This window comes from Phalacrocorax carbo, chromosome 1, assembly GCF_963921805.1.
Source record: "Phalacrocorax carbo chromosome 1, bPhaCar2.1, whole genome shotgun sequence".
Classification (NCBI taxonomy): Eukaryota; Metazoa; Chordata; class Aves; order Suliformes; family Phalacrocoracidae; genus Phalacrocorax; species Phalacrocorax carbo.
In genome coordinates this window covers 180,031,073-180,049,802 of record NC_087513.1, presented here as the reverse complement: position 1 = coordinate 180,049,802, position 18,730 = coordinate 180,031,073, and the positions used below count along the sequence as shown (strand labels likewise).

Here is an 18,730-nt window from a genome sequence, read left to right as displayed (position 1 = left end):
ATGGGTGGTTCAGGATTGCCTCCTACCCCTTGGCAACAGGAAATGTGTTGGTTTAATGCTATAGGATCAATAGTAGTTCAGCTTTCATTATCTAAGGTTGTGATCAGTCATGATATTTTGCAAACTGGGCGGAACGGGTAATGGAGATGTTGTGAAGCACTTGAATTAACATAACAGAGACACAGAGCTGCAGGGCTGCTCACTTTGACTCCAAGAGAGGTTTTTGCTGTCTGGTTTTGTTCAGGGTCAGATTTTTTTTTCCTTCATCTAATGCAGAGAATAAAACGGTTGAGTGGCCTTATGCTGTAAAGGTCGTACCTTCAGCATATCACATGCCCTTATTAAAAGCAGATAGAAGAGGGGTCTCTGTTTCCCTTAGAGGGAAAAATAATTTCAGACTTAATCTGTATGTTGTGGGGGAAAGAATTATGGCAGCTGAAGAGTTAATTTTACGTGTTGTCACTCCCTTGTCATACTTGAGAGATATAGGTGTATGTTTTTCTGTATAAATACATCTATTTTAAAACAAAAATTTCCAAAAAATACTGTTTTTTTTTCTTTTTTCCTTAAATAATTTGTAGGCCTGTAGTAGGAAATATTAAAAACTAAAACTTAGGTAGTTCTTATAGGAGACTATAGAGACAATGAGGAGAAAATAAAGTTATTTTAAGTAAGAACTTTCTGTAAGGTTGTAAAGAAACTCTAAACATGTATTTGGAGCTCTCGTTGCTGTATAAAGTAGTCTGTATAAGAGAGTTACAAGGGTATAATGGAAAAGACTGACTAGATGTACACTAGTTCCAAGCTCCTACTGAAGAAGAAGCCTGTGCTTTGGCTAATTCTGGTGTACAGTGTTTCTTCATTGCGGTTTGTTCCTCGACCAATTCCTGACTATTTCTGATGAAATCTGCGCCTTAACATCCTGTTGCACAGAAGCAACGCCTGACACATTACTGGAGAGTTCTGCCAATTTTGTGTTTTGTGTTGGTTGTTTCTCCTGTTGAACTCCTTCAGCATAATTTTGCTTACATAGTTGTCAATTTGATCTTTTTTCTTTAAAGTAATTTTGATCTTGATCTTATGCATTTAAGTAACTTACGCTTTCATGTAATAAGTATCTATAAAAACCAAACGAACCAACCCCAAACTATAAATATTCCCCCCTGCTTTGATGTTGATGTATTTTGCTCTTTTGAAGACTATTTTAGTAACTGTGTTAATAAGTCTTTTGCTGAAAAGCTTTAGTGTTCACTTAAACTAACAGATGTCCCCAGTGGCATTTTATGATGGGTGCCTCTGTTAACTTTGGCAGATTTCAGTCAGGTGGGCAGTGTTTCTGCTAAATGCTGTTGCTTAAATTATAGCAAGTCAAAAATGAATAGTCTTTTCCAGTGGGTTTCTCTTTATCCTTCTGTTTCAAAAAAACCTCCAAAGTAATGAGACAAACTAAACTGAAAATTTGTATATATGAATTTTTATATATGAAGTTATAAACTGAAAATTTTGACTGAAGCAGAGTAGGATTTTGACAGCTGGGATTCAGTCCTCACTTTGAAATTAGAAAGTAAAACATGACTCAGCAGTGAATTTTGAGATAGCAGAATTAATCTTGTCCTATACAGAGGAAATTTAACTCTAGGTTAGATTCTTATTTATTTATTCTCCCTTGTTGGAGAAGGGTAGTACTTATATCTAAATAGTAGGCTAGGTAACTCTGTAAGAGAGTTACCTGCTAGCTTCAGTAGAATTGAAGAATGACTTCATTTACACTAGGAGCAGAAGAGGAGGAACATTTCCACGACTTGCCCAGCAGTCTAAAACTCAGCTTATGGATTTTCTATTCCCCCTAACCCCTGGTGTAGAATTTATGTTCATTTTTACGCTGAAGATGACAGGAAGTAAACTTGTAGAGTTTATGATACGATACTGCTCTTTCTAGGAAGTCTGTTGCTGTAATTAAACCACAGTTGAAGCCTCGAGAGTAGGATAGTGCCTGTAGCATGTATCCGCTCTAGCTTCCTCTTGCAAGAGTGGGAATGCTGTTCTACTTCACCTTCTGACTCCAGCTAACGAGATCTGCTAATGCATAGCAGTTATCTGAATCTTCACAGGTTATAGTACTCGAGCTCAAGAGTTGCTGAGCTGGGAAATCCTGTGTTCCCGTGCAAGGCACCAAATCTTGCCACCTTATTCTTCTCAAGCGTCTGCCATTTATATTAAAAAATCAGATTGTTTCTTCTTGTGCTTTTTATATATGTTTTTACCCCTTTCAGTGAATCTGGGTTTTGGGTTGTTTTGTTTCTTTTTTTATTTTTTTGGTGGTGGTGGTCTGGTCCCCCAGGATTTGCTAAATGTCAATGTCCGACTTGAACATTCAGATCCCATCAAGTGTCTGGGTTAGAGCACAGATGGGATCATTAATTAGTCTGGGAACACTGGCAGGGCTGGAGAGGGTGATGTTAATGTTACTGGGGCTAGAATCAAAAAGGCCTATCAAGTGTACTTCAAATGTTTTGCATTGTTTTCTGTGTTACACTGTGGATGTTACTTTCTTTAAAAAGAATTTCTGAAAGCACTCAGGAATATTTATTTTCAATATTTCTTAATGTATATTAAGCTTGCTTTCTTAAACCATTCTTTTATTCTTTGGGGGATGGTGATTTCTTGGTGGGTAGTTATTTAAATGTTACTTGGGCAAGTACTGTGTTTTAGACTGAGTATTAGCAAATATCAATTATTTAATGATTACTGTGATATATTTAAAATGAAGAGCATTGCGGAGAAGGCAGATTGCTGGCTACATAAAAATGAAAACTGGGGCTTTGTATAGGAAATATTAGGCAAAATGAATAACAACTGTCACAATTTCCGACCAATCAAGTTGTTGTTATCTTTTTTTTTTTAAAGTGTTTTTGGAGGTTAGAGTAAGTCAGCCCTTTTGAACTGATCAGCTGAATCATTTGAAACTGACTTAGTTTTCAGGTGAACAAATGTATTGTATGCTCACAGAATTTTTGCAGAAAGATACTGATCCTGGACTACCACCACGAGGGTCACAAATGCATTTTCCAAACGTGATTGTGAAGGAGACTCTTGTATTCTTATTTAAACTTTTCATTGTATTTGACTACTGATACACTGTAATGCATTTGCCCAGGCAAGCAAGAATACATTTTACAGGATGGCAGTGTTGTGCTCCAGCCCTTGAGGGTCTAACCATACAGCCTCGCTCTTTAGAAACAGATGTTGTTGTGGTTTTGTGTTGTGTATGGGGTGGGTTTTTTATGTTTTGCTTTGTTTTTTCCTTGCTGGTGCATGAGTGAAAGTGTGCCACTTCCATCAAGTAAAGCCCAAATGGCTGATTTTAAAACCAAGTTCCTATAATTTTTTTGGGGGGTGGGCATGAGGAGCGTAGTGTTACCCTGTTTGATATGACCAGGATGATGGCTGTTGTTACTTTGTAAGTAGGGTGCTAGCGCTGCTTTTTGGTTGGTTTCTGTTTGTTTGGTTGGCTTTTTTTTTTTTTTTGGGGGGGGGGGGGGGGGGGGCGGGGGTTGTTTTGTTTAGAAATTGTGGAAGAAAATCTCATACTCAGTCTCATCTCAGTGTAAGGGAATTGATTACATGAAGTAACTTTCGCAGTGGTTTTAAATCTGTGCTTCACCAGCACAAAAGATACAAACTAAAGGCAATGATCTTATATACAGAAAAAATGTTTGCCTAATAGATACATCATGTGATATTCTAATATTATTTTTTTTCTTTAACAGGTATCTTTCAGATGAAGGAATTGAAGCTTGTATAAGTTCTTCTGAAAAAGTTAATACAAATGACATTATCCTAGTTGCCATTAATGTAAGTTACGATTGTGAAAACTTTTTTCTGACAGATCATGCTAAAAATGTTATATGTAATGGTGCAAGTGTAGGTTTGTGTAGCTAATTAAGTGTACTGTTGTCCGTGTGATTTACGTACAGAGTACCTATCTCTCTCCTTGTGGTTATGAGTTGTGAATTTTATTTGGAAATAACACCTATTCCAAACAGTGAAACCTGGAGGAGAAAAATGAATATAATTTGCAGTAGGAAAATATTTTTATGATTACAAAATGTAAATCTAAATTTAAAGTACAAGCAGTAATAAAATTGGAAGTGCTGTGTACTGCTATGGGTATGAAATTGCAGTTCAAAATATTAGTAGTTGGGATGTATAAAAGACCCTTGCTTAGTTCGACTCCTGGACATGATACTCCTTAAAGCATATTCAAAGTAGTGGTGAATTTTCCGGTGATATGTACATATTTATGTAACTACAAACAGGTTTTCTGATTTACTGTAGAAATCTGGATTAATAGTTGTTATTCCTGCCAACAAATAAATGCAACAATATACAAGGTAGACAAACAGCTTGGAAGCAATAAACCTTAATACTTCTAAGGACTTCAGAAAAGCGTGTATGTGAATTTCTGATTTTCAGAATTCTAGTATATGCATTGTTGGTAAACATCAGTAAGTCTGCTTCCTTTCAGTAACAATGAAGAGAGGGCAGCTACTTAATCCATGTATTTGTTACTTATTTTTAACTTACTTGATCAAAGTCGTGGGGGAGAGTTTTAAGAATTTTACTTTTTTTTTTTGTTTGTTTAAAATTTATCAGTCATCCATACCAGGAAGCTTTAAAGCTTGTATCCACTGTATATGGATTTATGTAAGCTTTGGCCTTTGTAGTAACTATATGTAGTTCCAAGGGGAAAAATAGTGTAGTAGAGCGCTTAAGAGAAAAGTATTATTTCGTAATGAAATTGTGAATGAGACTTGTTAGGGATTATTATGTCCATCTTGGAAATTCAACTGCTGTCGGTTTAAGATGATGCTCTGAAGAGAGTATCTCCTCTGCTCCTTTCATTTATTCTTTGAAGCATGTGTTCAATCACTCATATGTATGGATGCACAGATTCATGTAATGAATTTAGAAAAAAGTAAAGCAAAATTATAATGCAGAAATGTGAGCAATGTAATACAAAACATTCAGAGGGCAAGCGTTTGAATTCTGGGCTATAGTAGCAGGCCTCTATATGAGAATGCATTACTGCTTTATAAAAAAAAAAAGCCAAAATACTTCCAAGTTGCTGGGTATTGCCCATGTAATTAATTATATGCTGGAATGAGTACTAATATGGTTATTTGTTCATGTATGTGTTGTATTTCCCATTTGTTTGATAATAATAAAATAAGCAAGAACTGTTACGCAAGTACTCCAAAGCCAGTTTTAATTGCTATCGATATTTATGTCATTAAGTCAGTTCTGATGTCCAGAAGGTTAAGGTGCCTGTTGGGTAGGTAGGGATAACAGTGTGGCTTGAATGACAGGATAACAGTGAATTTAGATTCTACGTCTTAAAAATTCACAAGTTCTTTCCTTGACTGCTAGAGACATGTTTCAGGCAGAAGAAACCAATAAGTCAACCAACTTTTTTTGTGTGTGTGAATTGCTTAAGTAAGTATGAAATAGGCATAAATGTTCCTTCAGTCCTTCAAATGTTCTTGGTTTGTATAAGATCTTGCAAAGAGTTTGTAGAAGTTGTGTTCCCTTCCTGCTCCTGTGGCTGCAAAGCACCTTGCTGGGGACTTGTCAATTATATGGCTATGGAACATGGAGGAACAGTTTGTAGGAGCCTGTGTGCTATTCAGAGACACGTAACTGACAGGTCAGTTCCCTCAGGTGGGCTCAGATTGAAAACCCGGTGTGCTTTCTTACCACTACCTATGGCTGTCTTGTGCAACAGAAAGTGGGTTAAGCATCTCTCCACACTAGATACTCAGAGTAAATACACTAAAAAAGCATCCCTACAATTAGTAGGGTGCCAACGTTTCTCGCTGAAAAACAGAACAAACCACTTGTTTACAATATTTTAGATACTAAAACATAGTGCTGTTCAGTCCTGGATTAGGATGCCGGAACAGTAGTCCATTGGCATATATTAATGGCAAGTTAGTGTACAAGTTCTAGTAGTAATTACATTTAGCCCTTCTTTTGGAAGTGTTTATGATCATAGTAATAAGGAGGGTTTTCAGCTTCAGTACATTAATCTGCACCAGCATTTTCTATTTAAAACAACAGGCTTATTTCAAGCAATGCAGTTTAGAAAACATAGGTGTTTTAGGCTGCACTGCTATGCTTCATTGTTTTTTCTTAACGTGTAAAATCATTAAAAACCTAATGTGTAAAGTTTAATTAGTTTATATTCATTTTTCCTATTTTTGCATGCTGCACCTTTTTAGTAATTCAGTGCGTCCTTTTGTCACACGTCATCCTGATTGATGTGCTTGTCCAAACAGTGTTAGATGATGAGAGTGCTTTTGTGGAGATTTGTTCCTTTGATCATATTAATTCTTTAGTTTAATGGTGTTAGTGGCCATGTTGCACAGTTGCTGAAAAATGTCATGCAGCTGTCCACCTCACTTTCAAAAGGAGTAATCACACATATAAGTTAAGAAGCATTTAATGGAAATACGACGTAAGCTTTTACTCTAGGTATAGCTGCAAAAATCATCCCTATATTTTATGAAGGATATGTGCATGTAAAAACACATAAACTAAAAATGCTGGTTTTTTTTTTAAATGTGGTTAAAGCAAGAGTATCATTTAAAAAGCAGAAGGATTTCTTCTGTAAACTCTTACAGCCGATTTTTTTTCCATCATATGTAGTTAGAGGGATGTTTTTTCCATAGTTTATGAATAGTTGGCATTATGGAAGAAATACCCTTCTTCTTCCTATTTTATCATGATAATTTTTTTTGAAACAGGATATTTTAGGTTAACATTCTCTTGTTTTCTGTATTAATTCCAGACAGATTTAAGAACGATTGGGAAGAAATTCCTCCCTAGTGACATCAATGGTGGAAAGGTGGAAAAGGTAGACAATGTTTTTACTTGACTTTTTCCGTCTTCCGTGGTTTCTGTGTGATGACAGCCTTCTATGGTGCATTAGTCTGGTTTTGTCATTACTTCATATACAAAAAAACCCAATAATGAGAATATTATGGGATAAAATATGTTAATATATTCGTTTGCCCACTAAGCTTCATAAAGAGAGAACTTTTTATTATTTCTCAACTTTGAAATTCTTCAATAAATATGAGCAATCCTAGCAAGTTAATTTATCACTCAAGTCATTTAACCTGCTTGATCTTGACATGGTATCAGAAGTTGATTTTTTTCTTCCTCCTTTATTCTTGTGAAGCAAACAAAGCAGGTTACAAATAAAGCAAAGCAGCTGTATGAATGTGATACATAGTGATATATTGTTGATGCTGCATTACTTCTCTTACCGATATATGTGATTATAACTATACACATTATGTAATTTGCCTAGGGCTGTGTATCTTACAGGTTACGTGGATAAACCAGGTGGTGTAACACTTTTTATGCTACAGACTAGTATTTTACTCGAAACTTGGGTGTGCTGGATTTTAACATATGTTGTATGTTTAGGTAAAAATTAAGTTTGGCCCCTTCAATACACCCTTCCTGTTTTCTTCCCTATATTCAGTTAAGAGGGTGGATAAATGAAGGAATTTATAATATAAACCTAGTAGTTCTCAGTTCAAATCTTTACCCCTAACTTCCAAATATTGACAGTGTATATCACTGATGTGAAAATTCTTGGGAAACATTTCATTACTGTTGAAATTCAGATAGTGATAAATCAAGGCGGGTTTGTTTTCAGAAAGCAATATTGATGTGAGAGGCTGTTAAGAGCTGTTCAGATTTGCTTTTTCTGTTAATCCTGTTGTCTAAATGGAGTGGTGACTGCTGTAAATGCTGGCTTCTACAACAGCAGGAACGTTATTGTCAAATATGAAAAGCCCACTTGAGAGATAGTGTCTTAGAGGATCATAGCTTTTTGCCAGGCATCAGTGTGTGCATGCAACATATTACTTATTAAACTAACTTTCTGGGAAAAGTTTTATTAACTTTATTTCTCATTATATGGAGCTATGAGTTTTGCAGGTATTTCTTAAAATCTGATCATTTACGTGTTTAGGTTTCTGGATAACATGCTGCTCAGGATACTTCAGTGCTTAAATAAATTTTTACCACCTAAAAGCATTTGATTTAGCTGTTTCTTACATCTATGATTTTAATATTCTTCCTCTTCAGTATCCTCTTTTTGAAATATGGAAAACAAGCAAAATAATTGCTTTTTATGGCACCTGTTTTTTGCGCTGTTCATTTCTCAGTTGCTTAATTGGAGTATTACTAGATTTTTCATTTCAGATCATCTGACGTTCACAAGGTCCAAATGTATCTGGTCAAATGTAATTCTCTTGAGTATTAAGGTTATATGTGTGGTAATGCTTGCTCTGTTTTAGTTTTGCTGTTGAAAAATTATTTCAGTTCTAAGTGACTTTAATTTTACTGTTTTTTTCAGAGTTTTGTTGCATTTTGGTAGGATTTCTTTAGAGGTAGTTGTTCAGTTTTCATTCATGACTTGAGAATATATCTAGTAACTTGTCTGTTTCCTTTCGATAGAATGTTTTATAAATTTCTGTTGTCATTATGTAGTCCAAGTGGTCAATTAAAGGTAAAAGTGTCATTAATTTCCTCAAAGCTTTGATGGACATTATAAATGAGCATCTACATGCTTTAAAGTGTTTGCTTCTAGTTTAGCTGCTCACATCACCACTTTGGTTGTTCATGTTTCTCAGGTCAAACAAGAGAAGGCGCAGTTGTGCCATTTGTTTCCTCAAAATACAAAACCTCTGCGCCAAAACGAGGGGCTTGTGCTTGAAAGCTGTGGTGGTAAATGCTTTGAAATACCTGTGAGATGACAGCTACCCTTTCATAGGAAAAACCTTCTGCACCTGTACACACACAAATACATCTATACTTTGTAAAACTAAACATCTCAAAAAATGAAAAGGTGGAAAAGGAGACAGAAATCTAGTTCTAGTTTAATTTTCAAGGATCCCTATTAAACTTGCTGCTCTCCTCTCAGTGTATATTCTACTTTGTTACTGTGTGTCCTTCTAAGGGTTGTCATTTTTGTTACTAGCAGTAGAAAATAGTATATATGTAGAATTCTAAATAGAAAAAAAAAAAAAGGAACTGTTGCTGAATGAATGTGGTTGATGAACTTCTGCATGGGGTTGTATTACACTTGATGGAGGTGGAGGACCAGATAATAGGATTGAATGCTACAGGAATTCAGTCGAGTCCAAACTTTCTTTTTGAAAGTTTGTTTCATTCACAGTATTCCCATTTCCCACATTGTCAGGTAGTTGAGAGACATCAGACATCAGTGCTTACAGGCTTCTTCTATTTTTAATGGTTAAAGAATGAAAATATAGAGAAAAGTTGTGTATTTATTCTCTTAGGTAATGACTCCTGACAACATCAGCAGGATTTTTGGGAAGCTGGAGGAAACAGGCAGGACAGAAAAAAACCATGGCCTCTAATGGTCTTCAACAAAGACAGATGTTTGTTTAACAAATGGTATTTGTGAAATCTTAGGGATTGACATACTTCTTTCAGTATTGTTAAGGAGTCAGGTTTTATTTATGTGTGAAATTCTAGTAAAACTTAGTTTGGTCTTATTTTAATCAACTGTCTTTGTTTGGATCATAAATCTTCGAAAATCATCAAAAAACCCAACAAACCAAAAACCAGAACAAACAAAAAAATCTAAACCAACCAACGAAACAAACAAAAAACCCAAAACCAACCAAAACCTGAAACCAAAACGAACACCTGCAAACTGTTTGCTGGAGGATGATAATCCTCCAGGTTTTGAAAAGAAGTAATGATTGCACAGAAAAAGTCTGTGTTTGAGAATGACTCCTATTTGCAGTTTTTAGCCCGGATTATTAGATAGTGTACTGAATCTTTGCTTTCTTAACTGTAGTGTTTCCTTGTTTGAGTAACATAAAGCAAATCTGACTACTTAATAAGTGCTGCTATTTATCTTGCAATATATAAAAATATTTTATACCACAGAACTATTTGTTTATAAAGGAAAGCATTTGCTTTATGCAAGTGAAGGATACAGTTGGGACAGGAGTGATTTCTTAATATAATTTCTCAGAAGAAAAGTCGTTTGTGGTTCAGAAATGCTTCAGGAAACAGTAGAAATTATATGATGGTATTGCTCCTCTCATTCAAGATTAGGATCAGTATTATTTATCTGTATCTTGAGAACATATATTTCCACCTTGCATAGAAAATAACTTTGTTTTGTAGTATTTGTATAATAGGCAAATATTTGCATAAAAGCTGGCATAGAGTCCTAGTGTGAAAACACATGGAGATTTGACCATTATAGGTGGTTATCAGCTTCAGTCATTAATACACAGAAATATTTTATTCACTCATATCTGTGTTTTGTCTGAATTAAAAAAAAATATTACCAGCATTAACCACAAGATGGCCACATTTGCACAGGATTTGAAAATGCTGAACCTTCCCGTTTCCATCTAGATGACTATATACCATAAATACGCATTAAGTATTTTTAATGGAATAAAAATGCAAACAAGACTATAAAGTTATCACATACAATATAGTAATGATGTTATGTTTACGGCATAACTGGTTTTCTGTTGAGTGTTTATGTTCCATTACAATGGAAACATTCATTCCAGAAGAAGCATTCAGGAAGGATTTCACTCCGGAGCTCAGAGAGAGTTGCTTTCTGAGTACCCACAGATCGATGGTAAGCAGTTCAAACATAAGTTGCCAGCAATTCTAATTCCTGTTTAAGGTTTGTGATACGCTTCCCAATTTGTGTCTCATTACTTTAATAAAACTAACTGTGCTTTGTTGCCTTTTAGTGTCTTTTGATTGTGGATTTTGGTTACCTACAGGCTTTTTTTTTTTTAAGAAGGATCACATTTGTGGTTCTAGTTACAACTGATCTGCATTAAAAAAAAAAACCCAAAACCCTCCATTCTTGAGGTGCTCGTCTTTACCTTCCATTGAGAGCAATTGCTACATACATCAGGTCTCCTGATACAACTGTGTTTGAAACTGCATGTGTCAAAAATTATCCTATATACTTTTAGTTGTTTGCTTGGTTGTTTTCCAGTGGAGATGATTTTGACAAGACTACACGTGCAGTAATGCTGACAGATCGAACTGAGTCATAGTCTTTTTAGAAAATAGCTGTTTGTCAGCCTTAGGTAAGCTGTGGGCCTTGAGCTCTTTGCCTTGATTAGTGTTTTGGTTGTGTTCTTAGCTCCTACTGCCTATTTCAGGAGCTCTTAAAAAGGCATGCGTACTTCCATGCTTTTGAGGAAGAATATATGAAGTTAGATGTAGTAAGCTAAACCTTTGTGAGAGGCTGACTAGTTATTGATTTCAGACCGGTTTAAGTGTGCCAAAGCAATGCCTCTAGGAAGATAGTGCAATATCAGTCTTGAAAAGACTAGAATATGTTCTAGTTGCCATATTGCAAAACTTGTTGGAGATTATTAGCCAGCTATTGGGCATTATTTGAAATTTTGTGTCAGTAACATAAGGTTCTGAAGAGATTGATTTATTAGAACATTATTTTCTACCTTGATGACATTGGCAAGTATGGTTCTAGCAATTTTGTCACCCTAGCTTGAACTGGAGCATCTCCTCTCATTCTGAGGATGGGAGTAGTGGTTTAATCCCTCTGTGTTAGGAGTAACATCTTAATTGGCAGGCATTGAGGCAGGCACAAGCACTGATACAAAATAGTTTTACTGACTTTCAGGATTTGCTGGAAAGGCTACTGATCTGTGGTAAATAGAGGTAGTATTTCCAACTGTTGATCAGTCAGTCCCCTCCAGTCAGTGCGTGTAGGTACTGTCAGATTTTTTTTCTGAACGTGACGATGTTGTAAGTACTTAGATTTGTTTCTTCATATTGAAGAAGCCTATAAGGTAACTACACATGAATGGATGATGTTTTAATTAATTTAAACTATGTCCAGAAAGACCAGAGTATATTCTATGGTACAATAGTGTGGATATTTGTTTACTTTGGGTTTTTTTACTTGTTTTTTCATTTCCAAGAGTAATGCATGTTCTTGAATTAGCACTGATAGGTTTTGTGGATAAAGAGGAAGGATTGGGATGTGGCATGTCTTAATGACTTTTTATTAAATTTCCATTTCGAGTTATTCATCTTATGCACCCTCTGCTGTTTCAGATTTCAGATTCTAATTACCCAGTGGTTTTCCCATATATTAATGTAAAACCTACAGTATGAATATTATAATGGCATTATGTAGTATAAGATATTATTATTATATTTTTCACCTTGAAAAAGCAGGCAGAACATTAATTGTGGGATTAACGATGGATGAAGCTACTCTTCATTCTCCAACTCATTTAGCCGATGTTCTGTACCCTTATTTCCATCCTTTAGACTCTGATCACTGAAAGCTGGTTTTACTACTACGGCACATAAAATGCCATTTCTTTATTGTTCTCCTTGCTTATTTTAGTAGTTTGTTTTTTTTTAATTAAAGTAATCTGAATGCTATGTTTTTCATAGCATTCCAGCCTTACCATGTGTGCAATTGCTTGTTGAGTTTGTAAATACTCTGGAAAGAGCAAGCTATAGCTGTGCTACTATTTGGAACTTAAGAATGAAGGCATTACCTAAATAACGATATGGGATTGTATACAAGAACAGTCACAGGTTCACAGAGTGGTTGAGATTGGAAGGGACCTGATGAGGTCATTTGGTCCAACTTCCCTGCTCAGGCAGGGCCCGTCTAGAGCTGGGTGCCCAGGACCATGTCCAGACAGTTTTTCAGTATCTTCTAAGATGGAAGCTCTACAGCTTCCCTGGGCAACCTGTTCTAGTGCTCAATCACCCTCACAGTAAAAAAGTGTTTCATCGTGTTCAGACGGAGCTTCCTTTGTTTCACTGTGCTCATTGTCATTCTTCAGGCTGAACAGTCCCGCTTCTCTCAGCCTTTCCGTATAGGAGAGGGATGTTTCCAGTCCTTTGGTCATCTCTGTGGCCCTTCATGTCCATCTTGTAATAAGTTTGGGTTTTCCATGAGATCTATGGAAAGGTTGGACTTGATGGGCCATTGAGTTACACTATGGTGGCCCATCAGTCAGTGTTCTGGACTTCGCTACTGTCTTCATTATGGGCTGTTTGTTAGCGTTTCTGTATCTGTGTATTTAATTTATTACTTTTTCAGTCTCTCAGCTGTTTTGTATGATGAATAGCCATTAATCTTTACAAAACACCACAAAATGTACAAACCTTTACAAAGCCATTAATCTTTACAAAACATGTATCCTTTCATTACAGATATTATTACAGTTTTGTCAAATTGCTATACATTTTCTAAAGGGTAGAGGTTGTAGGAGTGTTGAAAGAAAGAACTTGCTGTAATCACAAGCCAAACACATTGTCCATTTTTAGAAATAACTTAACTGATCTAGCTGGTGTCTTGAAATGTCTCCTCTTTCTTCCCCTTCCTGGGGGAGCCCTAGATGGTGTTGAAATTGTCTGATATATTCAGTGTTAGTGTATGAAGTGTTCAAAGTGTTAGCAAGGGAACTGAAAGCTGCATTTTTTACAACGGAAAGTGACTAGCAACCTTAATAGTCGGGATATAACCAGCCTTACTACTTAGGATACTTGATAATTTACTAGAAATTTTTGTTGGATAAACAGAAATCGTCTTACCTTTTTGTATATGATATTTAGCACTTGAGTGCTGAAAAGGTTTCAGCTTGGCCGTCTCTTTGATTAAATGTGTAAATGGACCTGTCGACCATAACTGATTTGATTTTTGTTTATTTATTACGATATTTTTTCCTGTCTTGGTTCTCACAATGACACTTTAGAAAAGTCCACAGAAGGAGTACTGGCATATATCTTCTGGATTCACCTAGAATCCAGTGATGTTTGTCCTTGTTCTACAAGAAGACTGACTTTCTTTTCTCCTGTCACCATGTGCATGTTTTATGTGATGAGGGGGAAAATGAGCTGACCTGGACTGAGAGATGTGGATGCTCTAAGGTCCTGATTAAGTCCATAAAAATAATTGTGGTGTTAATGTGGTATATATTTGAGAAAACAACACACTTCCATTCCTCTTTCGCACCTGTTTTCTGAAGTGTCATGTAACTTTCTTTGTTAATGAAGCAGGCACTGTTGTCCAAGCTCAACAAATGTGCAGCTTTGCTTTATTGTAGTGTATGGCTGACACTGTAGCCACTAAACCCTGAACATATTGGCATGTGTATTCATAGTTAGCCTTGCCCTCATTTCTTTGCGCTCCAGATTTTCTAAGGGATCTACCAAACAATTCTTTAAAACCAAAAGCAAGTACCTAGGAATACTTTTCAGTTGCCTAGTGTTTCTTCATCTTTATTAGGAAAACATTATACAATGTCAAAACCTGTTAGCATTAATTTATGACAAGCGTAGAGTTTTGTTGAAGCAACCCATAAGTGGGGCACTGTGCTTCATTTACTACCGTAGAAAGAATCAGTACGTATAAAAAATTCAGAAGAGGTTTTTTTTTTTTATTTGTGGCTGCTTTGCTGTAGTTAAACGATAGAGGAGGGGAACTCGTTTTCATACTATCATTAGATTATCCAGTTTTGCTTCTGTTGAAATAAAGGGAAAAAATTTCTATTCATATGAGAAACAGAATTAGTCTTTTAATTGTTATTGAAAGAAATAAGATTCAGTCAGCATTTACTAAAAATACTGTTGTTCTTATTTATCCTCTTTTCTTCAAACATTCAATACCAAAAAAAAAAAACCAAAACAAACCAAAGATATGAAAGCTTTTAAGTTTCAGTAGATTCCAAATAAACCTAACTTCTTCAGCTTTTGAGAAATCCTCAATCCCAAATACTGTATTTTCCATGGTGCAATTTGAAGTCATAAATGATGCAGGTACCTTCAATTTTTTGAATTTATTTTAAAGTGTCAAGAATAGGAAAATTACATAGAAAATTTTGTTTGTATTACTGGCTGTTGTGTCAAGATCACAAAATCATTTAAGAAGTGGACTCTGTAGGGTGCTGCTTTTGCTCCTTTTAGTGACTGCTTTCCTCTTCCTCTCCATAGTTTCATGCTTTTATGATATCTAATTTATCTGGTTTCACTGCTTCTATCCTTTTATTTATTCTTTTCTATTTTCTTTATATTAATCTCCTTGTTATCTGCTCTCATTTTGTGTTCTTCTGGGCTACCCGTACTGTTTCTCCAAGGGAAGAAGCTGATGAAATGTGCACATTTTCATCTTCTCTGCTGTGTCTTAGGTGCTAGAGATCAGTTGAGTGGCAACAGATTATTCACTTTCATTTCTCAGAGGGATCAGAATGACTGTGTACTCCAGCTACAACCAAAATGTAATGAAGTGGTTTAGCTGGTTGGTTTGCGTTTGGGTTTTCTGTGGTGTTTTTTGTTTTCTTTTCTTTTTTTTTTTTCCTTAACACAAACTGTGGTGTTTATAGGAGGATATGCTGCTTTTTTAGATAACCAACAGCTACTGATGTCCATTTAGGACGCTATATTCTGACTGTACCTCTGTTTGAAGAAGCTGTGTTTCTAGTTAGTGTTTACAGGGTAGTTATACTTGAAATGTACTCTTGATACAACCAGATAGTCTTCAAAGCTGGTTGTTTGTTTCTTTAGAACGCTTTGTCAATGAGACCATGCGGTACGGCATGGAAATTCTTACTGGGGCTCCATAATGCGTTGGAAGTGACAATATTTGTGTTTTTGTTTGTTTATCCCCCCCCCCGACTCATTTCATTCACTACTTTTCCATAATCATATCGCAGAGATCTATGAAGCGTCACAACTGTTTCTTTGAAAAAGCCATTTTTATCATGCTTTAGGATGTACAGTACATGAGTGACAGAAATTGAACATGGCCGCCTGATCAAATTACGCTTTCCTTTGCCTTGGGGCATCTTTTAGTGTGTCTAGATGTTAGTATGTTTGCTTCGTGGTGTTAACAGTTTTGTCTTTTCTGTTTTGCACATATAGCTGGAAGGGCCATGTGTTCTGCAAATACAGAAAATACGTAATGTTGCTGCACCAAAGGATAACGAAGAATCTCAGGCTGCTCCCAGAATGTTGCGTTTACAGATGACTGATGGACATACAAGCTGCACAGCTATAGAATACAGTAGCATGTCAAAAATAAGGTGAACAACTTTATTTGCTAAGTTTTGCTTTGATGGTTAAATATCCTTAAAATAATGGAAGTGTCCTCAGTAATATCTAGAAAAATGGCTTGACAAAATACGTTTTCTTCTCAAATTTTCCTTTATATACAAAATTTAAGGTATTTGGCATGCAAAGGTGTATATGAATGTAATTTACAATACCATTTATGCTGAAGTGTGTAATGGAAGAAAGTGAATTTTTGCAGCCATTGCTGAGGCGGAGTCAACACGACATGCAGCATTTTGGGTGTGTGCAAACTTGAGCCAAATTGCCAATTTTTAGTATAGCAGATCTTTTGCCTGACTTTGGTAGCAGGAATGTCCCAGGCCTGACATACCTAATTTAATGCGATTAGTGATGCTTTACCACAGGGAAGGCTTTAACCTGAATTAGTAAATATTTCTTAAGTTAAAAATGAAGGGTAAGAGAGCTAATTACTGTTAAACATGGGGATTTTTTGTCTATTTGGTTATGAGGATGCTGAAAATTATCTGAAGTCATGGTGTGCTTTGCTATTCATTCTAGTTCAGATTACTTGGATTTAAAAAAAAAATCTTCTTCCTCTCTCTTTCTCTGCTACCTGCAACTGTTAAATATAGTTATTTACTTCATTTTTAAGTGTCATCTTTTACTGTTAAACTGTAAAGGAGCCAGCTTGCAGTTTAGAGTAATGCTGTCTTGAAAGGCAAAACACTTAAAGATATTTTAATTTTAACTTGAGCCAGCAGAACTTGGAATATCATATTCCAACACGAATAAAGAGAGTAGAAGTGGAAGGCAAACAGGCTGCTGTGTAAGTAGATTATAGATCACAAAATACTAAAAGAATGCCCAGTAGAAGACATAACTTGAAAGCCTTTAGGTAAAATCTCAAAAATGTCATAGAATTCATCACTCTGGTAATGATGTGAGCTCTTCCTTTCAAGTAACACTGTATGAAAATTTAATTTGTTTTGTATGTGATTGTTTCAGGTTTGAAGTTGGACTATTAACCTGGAATAATATGCTGTTTGAGTACATAGTGCTTCTTGAAATAAATACAAATAGGAGTTTTCTTTTAAATTAGTTCTTCGTGAATGGGGTTTCCATTTACACACACACACGCACCCCTTTGTGTAATTTTCATTTTTTTACCATATTTCTTTCCTGTCTGTTTTTTCTGAATTCATTTTTCTTTGATTTTTATCAGGACAATACCAAAAATTCATTAATATTGCTAAGGTTAAGGCCGCTAGTGTTGAAATTGGCTGACTCCATTGTGAATGTTCCTCACTGTGTGGTACAGTCCTGTGATTGCAATGATAGTATTAGCATATTTCAAAGAGGTTATTGTTGCTCAGTTGAAAGGTTATAACTGACTATGTCGTGTTTCTCACAAGAAAAAAATCATAGTATCCACATTGTGCTTCTTGTCATATCTTTCTATTATGGGTTGGAGATGTGTGATTCTTTTATGCATGTGCTGATTTTTTTCATAGGGTAGGTTCACATGAAAAGAAGGTGAGGTACCTCCTCGTGGGAGCTAACCATGGAGAACATACATATATTTTTAAATGACCACATAATGAGAGAATTAGCGCACTACAAGATGCTGTTTTTTATATTTATTCGGGTACAGTCCTGGCTTTTAGTAATGTATAGAAAGCTGCTTTTCTAACAGCTCTTTGTTTTTTCCTAAGTTAAATGTCTAAAACAAATGAGATGATTAACCATCTGGAGATCCTTTATTTATTAACTGTAAATGCATCCTAGGATGAGGAACTTAGACAACTGACTTTGAGACATCTTCTGTTAGTCTAAACAAATCACATCCTTAGTTTGGTATTGTTAAATTGGATTTTAACCAAACAGACAATTTGCAAACGTTCATCTCTGTTAGAATCTAATTTACAGTATGGCATTTTTGTGTAATGAATGGGAAGTATTCCAATAAAGCTATTGGAAGTTGCTGTGCATACTGAAGGAAATATTGCAAAGGTTTTTTTATGCTAATTTTTTTACTACGATATATGAAAATGGTAGAAGTAATAAGAAGAGTAGAATTTTATATGTGTTTGGTTGCATGATATTAATGAATGTATTTGAAATATTTGGCTTTGTTTCTACTTCTAGCCTGAATACTCCACCTGGAACAAAAATTAAGCTTTCAGGAATTGTTGAAGTGAGAAATGGATTCTTGTTGTTGGATGACAGTAACACAGCAGTCCTCGGAGGTGAAGTGGAGCATCTTATAGAAAAGTGGGAATTACAAAGGGTGAGGTAACACCACTGGAAATGCTTGTGTTACAGGATGCATATTACATTTGATAACATCAAGCTTCATGTGTTGACTGTGAACTTTCATATGATAAGTCTTTAGAACTTCACTGTCCCAATATTTTTAGGGATGAAGCCAGATATATGTAAATAGGTCTTATGTATTGTGTTGCAAATGAAGAAATTAAAAGTGATCCTTGCATGGAAAATGTATTCCTTTCATAGTCTGCAAGGACTGAAAACATTAATTAAGCGTATTAAATGTATTTAGTGCAGTCCTGGGTGG

At 35.5% G+C, this 18,730-nt stretch overlaps 1 protein-coding gene across 2 annotated transcripts in view; it reads left to right on the top strand.

The window, feature by feature from the left end:
* Positions 1-18,730, top strand: part of TDRD3 (tudor domain containing 3) — a 119,747-nt gene that overhangs the window by 46,245 nt on the left and 54,772 nt on the right. Inside the window, exons 2-5 of one of the 2 annotated variants that reach the window (XM_064440773.1) lie at positions 3,771-3,855; positions 6,851-6,916; positions 16,006-16,166; positions 18,301-18,442. In XM_064440773.1, coding sequence (XP_064296843.1) covers positions 3,771-3,855; positions 6,851-6,916; positions 16,006-16,166; positions 18,301-18,442 — 454 coding nt within the window. Of the gene's footprint in view, positions 1-3,770; positions 3,856-6,850; positions 6,917-16,005; positions 16,167-18,300; positions 18,443-18,730 lie in introns of those variants that run through there. The other variant, XM_064440774.1, reaches the window with a different exon arrangement.